At 53.2% G+C, this 9,551-nt stretch overlaps 1 protein-coding gene across 1 annotated transcript; it reads left to right on the plus strand.

The window, feature by feature from the left end:
- The first annotated feature begins 5,128 nt into the window (after positions 1 to 5,128).
- LOC147647293 (olfactory receptor 14J1-like) lies at positions 5,129 to 9,341 on the plus strand. Its single transcript, XM_086872303.1, has one exon. The coding sequence runs from the start codon at positions 5,129 to 5,131 to the stop codon at positions 6,059 to 6,061; it is 933 nt and encodes a 310-aa protein (XP_086728429.1). The 3' UTR covers positions 6,062 to 9,341.
- Positions 9,342 to 9,551: the final 210 nt, after the last annotated feature.

Below are 9,551 nucleotides of genomic sequence, written 5' to 3' on the forward strand. Positions count from 1 at the left end.
AGAACAGGTCTGGCTGCTTTGGCCTCCCAGGGGCCACCTGACTGGTCCAACTGACCTTGACATGTTGAGGGTCTCTTCTCATCTGCTACTGAAACACTGGGGAAGGCACTGTGAGTTCCTTCCTGTGGGAAAGAACTGTCCTGCTTCTCCAGGCATCCATGGTCAAAATTTGGATTCCACGTCCAACATTCCCTTGATCCAAAGACTGCTCCCAGACATATTCTGCCATAACTGACAAGTTGGGCTGGCCTTGGCCTCCTGATGTCCAGCTCTCACCTGCTTTCCAAACCCTGGGCCTCTGTGCTTTCCTTCCTATAGAAAAGAATTGTCCTTCTCAGCCAGGTGCCCATGACCAAAATTGGGATTCCACCTCCAACGTTGCCTGTTGTGAGAGACTGGAGGAGATTTTGGCTGGAAACATTTTGTGTGGGGGCAGGAAGGGGCAGGTCCAGCCTTGCCCAGCCCTGTAACCCCAGCACTGCACTGCCCTGGAACCCCAATCCCCCCAGAGCCTCTATCCCAGCCCAGGACTGACTGCCAGTCCCTGGCACACCAAAGGCAATGCTCCACACTCACCTCTGGAGCCACCAACCCAGCTCCTGAGTAACCAAATTATTGGAAATCCCACCTGGGGAAGGGCTCAGGAAGACCAAGGGGTATTTAAGGCTGACCACAAGGAAAACACACATCTTGACCCTACCTCCTCTTGGGATTTCTCTCTGAGCACTGCTGGAATCCAGGAGTTGGTAGATCTGTGTGTCTTTCTCTGTATCTTCTTTGTCTTTCTCTCTTTTTGTGTCTTTTTCGGTCCTCTTGCAAATTTGGATTAACTTAAAATTGAATGGGTTTATAGCTTGTGAAGTTGAATGGGCCAGGTTAATGCTTTGAGAAATGTTTATTGTTGATTGAATGGCGTATTAAACCATTTGTCAAACTTTCTCTGATTTACCAATAAAGACTGTTTTCTGGTTTTGCCCTCTTATCAGAAGATATCTTATCAGTATTTCTCCAGTGCATCCAACTCAGAGGACACAAACAAATGTAATTCCTTTTAAAGGTCTCCTTGAGAGAGTTGTTTGGGGGATGGGGCTCAGGCCTTGGCTCTCCTGCTTGGCACAGCCCAGACAGGGCTTTCACAGCCCCATTCCACACTCCATTTCCCACCTGGAGCCGCTGGTGCCTCTGAGTTCTGCTTCCCCAGCCCCAGGGACGCTCTTCTTGTCTGCCCATTCCCCCACGGTCTCTGGGCAGGGATGGCCTCAGTGGGGGCTGCTGACATTCTCAGCAACTTGGAGACTGCTGCTGCTACTGGCTTTTCCTTCTCCAGAGGCTTGTTCAGCCTTCAGCTCTTCAGGTCAGGAATTCAGTGCCCCAGGGCTCACTCACATTCTGAACACCTTAACAAGCCAAACCTCTGGAAACAACTTGATTCATGTTTCCAGATTGGATGGGGATTGCCATGGCACCCAAACCCAGCAGTGGGGTCAGTGCAGCGTCCATGGCAACAGCCCCTTGCAGTGGCCCAGTGCAGGTTGGGATGATAATCCACCCTCACAGCTGGACCAGGGCAGCTCTGCAGTGCCCTTCCCCACAGCCTGTCTGCACAGAAACACTCCCAGGGCTCTCTGCATTTCCCTTCCCTCACTCTTGGCTCACTCACACACCTCCCAACAACCCACTTGGTGCTTTCAGCTGCAAGGAGTTCAAAGCTTGGCTGGCCTTCAGCAGCTGCTCTAATTCTGCCTTCAGCCAACTCTGGCTTTGTGTTCATTGTAGAACTGCCTGTGTGTCTGAAACATTCCTTGCATGGTTCTGCCTTGGGGAAGGGAAAGCTCCTTGGTGGCACCTTGGGCTTGGCACACACTTGAGGAGGGTGTCTGTTTTCCATACGGAAACTCAGCAGTTTTAGAATGCTAAAATTAAAGAAGGAAAATCCCTCTTTGCCTGAGTGCAGCCAGTTGTGTGAGCAAAGCAGGTCCCAGGGGAGTGAGGAGAGACGGGATGGGGCTGGGGAATGTGGAGCAAGGTTGTCCACACTGGGTCAGACCTCAAGACACAGCTTCTCTGACCTGGCCAGACCTTCTTAGGAGAGACCCTGGATCAATATCCATTACTGAATGCTACAATCCCTCTGCTCCAAAGAGAACAGGAATAAAAGATGCCCCTTAAAATAGGAATACATATTTCTTAGAACCTCATTGAACTATTTTTCCATAACGATTGTAGAAAACTTTCCTAAAAACTGCGCCAGACCAGAGGGAAATCAAGGCAGAGCCATGGTTTATTAGGACTTGCTTGATCCTAATGAGCCCCATGGTGCATTTGGAGCTGAGCCCTTGAACCTCAGGGCCTGAGAGGAGATTGCACAAACCTTTCCAGAAGTCCAAGTCAGAAAAAAACCCAAAGTGTCTCGTTTCATTAATGGGTCCCACTGAGGTCCATCCCCAACATAGGCTCCTCATGGACTCTTTGGAGGACAGAATTGGAGGCCAGGATTGCACAAAAACCTCTCAGAGACTCAGTGTGGAAAGGAAAATCCAAAGTAGATGAAAAAACCCTAAGTATCTCAAAGTATTGATGAGCCCCACTGAGTGTCAATGCAAAGCTCCCAGGGGACTCCTTAAAGCAGATAATTTGGGCCATGATTGCACAAACTTCTCAGAGACCCAGTGTGGGAAGGAGAAAGGAAAGTGCCTTAAGAACCTGAAGTACCTTGAAGCATTAATGAGCCCCACTGAGTGTTGTTACTAACAAAGCCTCTCAAGGGACTAATTACAGCAGATAATTGGAGATCATGATTGCACAAACCTCTCAGAGACTCCAAGGCAAAAGCCAAAGTCCTTTGAAAAAGCTGCAGTCCCTGGGAGCATGAAGGAGCCCCCAGGGCCATTCCTGAGCAAGGCCCCTCAGGGACTCCTTCCAGCAGATCCCTGAGGCCACTGGCATGTGGGCTAGGGGGGATGCTGAGGGCAGGCCAAGGGGGTGACAGTGGCCAGCCTTGCTGGGGCTGTGCCAGGAGGCCCCAGGGCCTCAGGAAAAGGTGTCTCCTCACAGCCCTTGGTGGCACAGAGGCTGCTGTGACCCAGGGCACCAACACTTGGCTTCTCTTTGTCCCCACCTGTCATCAGTGCCTCCTGTTCTCTGCCCTGCCTGGGGCCTGGGGACACTTTCTCAGTGCTGTCCCTCAGTGGGACCCATTAAAAGGAAAAGAAACTTTGGAGCTAGATTCTGACTTGGACTTCTTGAGCAGTTTCTTTCCCTCCCTCTCAGGGACTGATGTTCAGGGCCTCAGCACAAAGCCCCAAGAGGCTCATTAAAGTCCTGCTGCTGTGTCTGTGCTGCTGAGCTGGGCCAGGCTCTTGGCACAGAGGCAGTTCCTGGAAACCAAGAAGAGCTTCAAAAGCACATTTCTCTTGCTGAGCAGCTCCTCTCCCAGCCCAGCAGGGCTGGGGCACTGCCTGCAGCCACCCAGGGCACAGCCCAGAGGCACAGAGAGCTTCAATCAGTCAGGGCTGGGAAGGTGCTGAGAAGTGCTTGGGGCACAATCCCTCCCAGTCCTTGACACAGGAAGCCTCTGGCTGCAGGACAATGCAGCTGCAGCTCCTGGAGCCATCTCCTAAACCTGGAACATGCCAGTGCCTACAGACCCTGTGAGTACAACTCTGAGTATTTGTGGTGTAGGGGAGGTGAATGCCCATGAAGCTCTGACATGCTGAGGGCTTCTGATCAGTCATAGAATATTTCCAAGACAAGGATTTTGATAAAAATGAGGACATTTCCTAAGACTTTGTATTCAAATTCCTAATATTGCAGAACGGCAGGGAGGAGGGGGGGGGGATAAATATTAAAGATATTATGAATTTTGACAAGTGCCTGAGACATCCAAACTGTTACTTTTAGTGATCAGTAGGTTCACAGGAGATAGCTAATGTGCATTCAGCCACTCTGCCCATGGACAGCACCAGCATCATCTTTGCTGGACCCATCAGCCTTAATCTGAGCTGTCCTTTCTCCAAGCTGCAAACAGAACCTGTCCCCAGCCAGAGCCCTGCAAACAGGCAGGGTTCTGTCAGGCCAAGGAGAGTGCACAGAGATTTGGGATCTGTAGGTGCTGGCAGGGAGAGATCAGACACAGGGAAACACCTGCAGGAGGAAAATCTCCAGGAAGCAGAGAGAAGATCAGGGAATGAGAGTAAACAAAAGCCCAGAAATCCTGTGACAGAGAGAGTTTAGAGATGTCCATAGGAGCCCCTGCAGTGCAGCCCCTCCCTCTGAACAAGCCCACTCACTTCTGTCCCCCCAGGCCAGCCTCTGCCCTCAGGGCTGGGCTCCCAGGTGTGAAGCCCCTCCTGTGCAGGCAGAGCTGCAGCAGAGCTGTGGGGCAGCTCTGCAGCCCCGGGCCCAGGTCCCTCTGCAGAGCACAGGGCTGGGAGCAGCTGCCCAGCACTGGGGGCTCTGGCGGGGGGCACAGCTGGCTCAGGGGGACGCTGTCCCCAGTGCCCGGCTGTGGGCAATGCTGGCAGTGCAGCCAGGGAAGGAGCTGGATCTCCCTTCATCCAAAGCCATCATATGGACACTTGGAAGTCTCCCTGAGATTTCAGTCCCAGCTGGGAGCTTCAATGCAGAATGCAAACCTGTCCTAGAGCATGTTTGTGTTATCTGAAAGACCCACGGGGGAAGGTAGAGGTGTTCTGACAGTGACAATGCTGTTGGGTTGGTGAGATGAGCAATGTGAGTCCTTGGATACAAAGGTGGAGCTGGGCTGTGGTGGATCCATCTGCTCTCAGCAATACCTGATGATCTTTAAGGAAAACATGGGAGAGTAAACATCCTTCATGTGAGGAAAGTGAAAGCCCAGAGAAACTCCGAACAGAATGAAGTGACAGATCATCTCCCCTCAGTCTCCAGTCATCAGCTTGCATCAGGGAACTCACTCTGTTCTACCAGAGGGCAGCAGAAATGCTGAGAGTTTCTGATATCCAAAAATACCAGGAGAGACATGGGGGGGGGCTTAAAAAGAAAGATTCTGTGTTGCAGAGGAAGGTGCATGAGAAATGGTTTTGATTTCTCCTGTAACTCTTCACTGTCTTTTTCCTCATGAACAGGTCCCCATGCCCAGCCACAGCAAATGTCCAACAGCAGCTCCATCAGCCACTTCCTCCTGCTGGCATTGGCAGACACGCGGCAGCTGCAGCTCCTGCACTTCTGCCTCTTCCTGGGCATCTCCCTGGCTGCCCTCCTGGGCAACGGCCTCATCATCAGCGCCGTAGCCTGCAGCCACCACCTGCACAGCCCCATGATCTTCTTCCTGCTCAACCTGGCCCTGACTGACCTGGGCTCCATCTGCACCACTGTGCCCAAAGCCATGCACAATTCCCTCTGGGACACCAGGACCATCTCCTATGCAGGATGTGCTGCACAGTTATTTATTCTTGTCTTTTTCATCTCAGCAGAGTATTCCCTGCTGACCATCATGTGCTATGACCGCTACGTGTCCATCTGCAAACCCCTGCACTACGGGACCCTCCTGGGCAGCAGAGCTTGTGCCCACATGGCAGCAGCTGCCTGGGCCAGTGGCTTTCTCAGTGCTCTCATGCACACAGCCAATACATTTTCCCTGCCCCTGTGCCATGGCAATGTCCTGGGCCAGTTCTTCTGTGAGGTGCCCCAGATTCTCAAGCTCACCTGCTCCAAATCCTATCTCAGGGAAATTTGGCTTCTTGCTGTTGGTGTGAGTTTAACTTTTAGTTGTTTTGTGTTCATTATTTTCTCCTATGTGCAGATCTTCAAGGCTGTGCTGAGGATCCCTTCTGAGCAGGGACGGCACAAAGCCTTTTCCACCTGCCTCCCTCACCTGGCTGCGGTCTCTCTGTTCCTCAGCACTCTCATGTTTGCTTACCTGAAGCCCCCCTCCATCTCCTCCCCATCCCTGGATCTGGCCCTGTCAGTTCTGTACTTGGTGGTGCCTCCAGCCCTGAACCCCCTCATCTACAGCCTGAGGAACCAGGAGCTCAAGGCTGCAGTGTGGACACTGATGACTGGATGGTTTCAGAAACATTAAACTGCTGGCCAGTTTCTGCAAATCACTTGTAATAAAAGTCATCTTTGATACTTCTTGTTGGTTTCATTTTGGATGTTTTCTTTGTTTTCATTTTTAGATCTTGTCCACAATAAAATATCATTGTTTGTGCCATTTCTCATTTTGTTTCTCTCTTCATCTTCCCTTTGGCCACAGACTGTGCCAATGAGTGGCTGCGCTCTTGGTGACTTTAAAGGAACTAAAGGATCTCCCAGCAAAGTTTTCTCCTGAGATCTCCCTTTTGTTCCTTTCTCTGGAGCTGCAGCAGCAGTGTCTGTGTGCAGAGCTGGGGCAGATCAGTGCTGGCACAGCAGCTGTGCCCAGGAGCAGCAGCACTTGGTGTTGCCAATGCTGCTCCCGTGCCACTGCCCCGCTGCCCTCCTGCCCTGGTGTTGCTGCAGGGCCTGAGTGCTCTCAGGGCCGGGCACAGCCCTGGGGGTGGCAGTGCCGGGGCTGCAGCAGGGACAGGCCATGGGCACTGCTGGGGCAGCGCTGACGCCTCAGGGCAGAGCCTGGGGGCTCCAGGCTCCTTGTCCAGGCTCTCTCAAGAACACACCCAGGCCAATGCTCAGCACAGAAAACCCCCATGAGCAGCCCCAGGGTGGCCGTGGGCAGGCTGGGGGCAAACAGCATGGCTGGGGCTCTGCAAGGTCCCTGGGGGAGACAGGAAGGAGCAGCAGAGCAGGGGCTGATCCATCCCCACTGCTCTGGACACCCCAGCACAGCGTCCCAGAGAATCCTCACGGAGCTGCCAACAACACCCCCCCTGTGTAGCCCTGGCCTCTCCCCCAGCTCAGAGAGGTGCCGCATCCTTGCAGCACAGACACAGCAGCACTGGCTTAGGAGCTCCTGTTTGCACTGCCCAGAGCACGTGTCAGCACCCCCATGGTGCTGCTGTGGGGAGATGAACCTGAGGGAGCACAAATGCCATCAGCCCCAGGGGCCAGGAAGGGCTGGGGGATGCGAGGGAAAACACTCAGGTTTGTCGTGGCCTCTGAAGTCACACAGAAAGTTTGTACTCATGAGCTGTGAGTTTCCTGTGCCACTGCAGATGTTGTTGCTCAGAGCCAGGGCTGCCTGGCAGTCATCCCCAGACTGCCTTGAGCATTTCCTTTACTTTACCTTTGCTTTCTTTACTCTTCCTGCTCCAGATTTCTTCCTATTTCCCACCCCTATTCCCTCCCCTGCAAACAGCCCATCCCTGTTTGCCCTTTCCTCTTTGCCCCCACTCCCCATTTCAGTTCCTGAGCTGGCACCATGAGAAGGTCCCTTGGGGAGCAGGATCATCCTACAGGTGCTTCAGGAATTGTCTGCAGGGTTCTGCAGTGCCTCATGCTGCTCCCTTGCCAGAGGCAGCACAGGCCAGGGGGGCACATCTGGGCTGCTGTGTCTGGCTGTGGGGCTCCCTGTTCTGGGCAATGAGGAAGAGCTGGAAAGGCTTTGCAGGACTGACAGGATGGGTTTTGGGGGCTGTGTGGAGAAGCTGAGGGACCTGGGCTGCTGGAAGTTGTGAAGAGAAGGCCCAGGGCTCATCCTGCACCTGCTCCAAGGGTGGTTTCAGAGAATCACAGAGTTAGCAAAGCTGAAAAAGACCTTGGAGATCATCAAGTCCAACTTGTGCCATGACATCACCTTGTCTTCCCTGAACCTCCTCTTCTCCTGGATTAACAACCCCATCTCCCTCAGCTTCCCCTCACCGAACTTGTGCTCCAGACCTGTCACCAGCCTTGTTGCCCTTCTCTGGACACTCTCCAACCCTTCCATGTCTTTCCAAAATTATGGGCCCAGAACTGGACACAGCACTCGAGATGAAGCTCAACCAGTGCCAAGCATAGGGGAAGAATCCCTGGCCTGCTCCTGATGACCACACTGTTCCTGATCCAGGCCAGGTGCCATTGGCCTCCTTGGCCACCTGGGCACACTGATGGCTCATGCCCAGCCTGCTGTCCATCAGTGCCCCAGGTCCCTTTCTCCCTGCCTGCTGGCCAGCCTCTCTGTCCCCAGCCTGGAGCACTGCAGGGGTTGTTGTGGCCAAAGTGCAGGACCCGGCACTTGAACTTGTTAATCCTCACCTTGTTGGGTTTGGCCCCTGGATCCAGCCTGTCCAGGTCCCTGTGCAGAGCCCTCCTACCCTGCAGCACATCAACATTCCCAGCCAACTTGGGGTCACCACGGTTCCATGGGACCCTAGCGTGTCACAATGGTCTCCAGGATTCCATCAGGCCTCCCATCCATCCATCTTTGGATTATACTGGGAGTGACTGGACTCATACTGGGAGTATCTGAGAGTGACCGGCAACATACCTTGCACATCATCCCTCATACTGGGGGTGACTGGGAGCAACTGGGAGCACACTTGGGGCAAATGGCATCATACTGGAACTGACTGGGTTGATCTAGCCAGAGGCAACTGGGACCATCCTGGGAGTGCTGGCATGTGACAAGGATCATCCTGGAACTTACAGGGCTCATACTGGTGTTGAAAGGGAGCAACTGGGATCTCTGAATACCACAGGTTCCTTTCCCACTCTCTGAAAAAGGAGCTTTGCAGTATCCATGTGTGAGGTGACCTTCACCTGAACCAGACGCTGTTAGGAGAAAAAGCTGCCTGTGCTGGAAACTCCCACACAACAAGTCAATGCCTATAGAGAGCATTTTCCTTTCACAAATTCCCTCCTGGAGCCACAGTCCTTTTGGATCACACAGCAGGCAAGAGAACAGCACAAAATACTTGGCTGTGTCCAGTTTTTGGCTGGACCTGCAAACGGAGGGAGTGCCAGGGTCCACTGCCACAGACTCTCCTCTTGGGGAGTAGAACCCCCCCAGGCTCCATTCCAAATGCTGTGCACACCCTGCTGGCTTAGAAACAAACCCTTTATAAGAAACTTTTGGCAGGAGCTCTCCCATATGAATGGAATCCAAATGGCAATTTTCCTTCAAAATCACCTCCATTCCAAAGGAAGAACAGAAAGCCCACAGCAATCCCAAAGGCACATATGGTGCACCTGGGGAAAACCTCGACTTAGGGGCCGAGTGGGTTAAAAAATACCCATAAGAAGCCCCAGTGTCCAGAGTGCAAATTGCAGCAATCACTTACTGGATCATTTTGGCTGTGCTGCACACGTCTGCAGACTGTCTGTCCTCCTGCAAGGACAGAAGGACACCCGTCAGGGGCTGGGCTGGCTGCTGAGAATGCCTCAGGCAGGAGGATCCTCAGGCAATGAGCAGGCACCCAGAGCCGCTCTGACACTGAGGCCTCTGTGCCCCACAGCAACGGGAACACCACAAGGACATGGCAACATTCCTGTGACATCACAGCAGCAGCTCACCCAAAAACCTCCTGGAAGGTTCTCCTGGGTCACCAAGGAGCACAGAGGATCCTCAGAGGGCACAACCTATTGCCCTCCAAAGGATCCAAGAGGAACTCAGAAAATGCAGCAAATCAGGACACCCCACAAGGAAATACAACTTT

This window comes from Cyanistes caeruleus, unplaced genomic scaffold, assembly GCF_971803275.1.
Source record: "Cyanistes caeruleus unplaced genomic scaffold, bCyaCae1.hap1.1 HAP1_SCAFFOLD_11, whole genome shotgun sequence".
In the NCBI taxonomy this organism is placed as follows: domain Eukaryota; kingdom Metazoa; phylum Chordata; class Aves; order Passeriformes; family Paridae; genus Cyanistes; species Cyanistes caeruleus.

Excerpts from the sequence above, each read along its gene's own strand:
- LOC147647293 (XM_086872303.1), top strand. The coding sequence starts at position 5,129 with ATGTCCAACAGCAGCTCCATCAGCCACTTCCTCCTGCTGGCATTGGCA.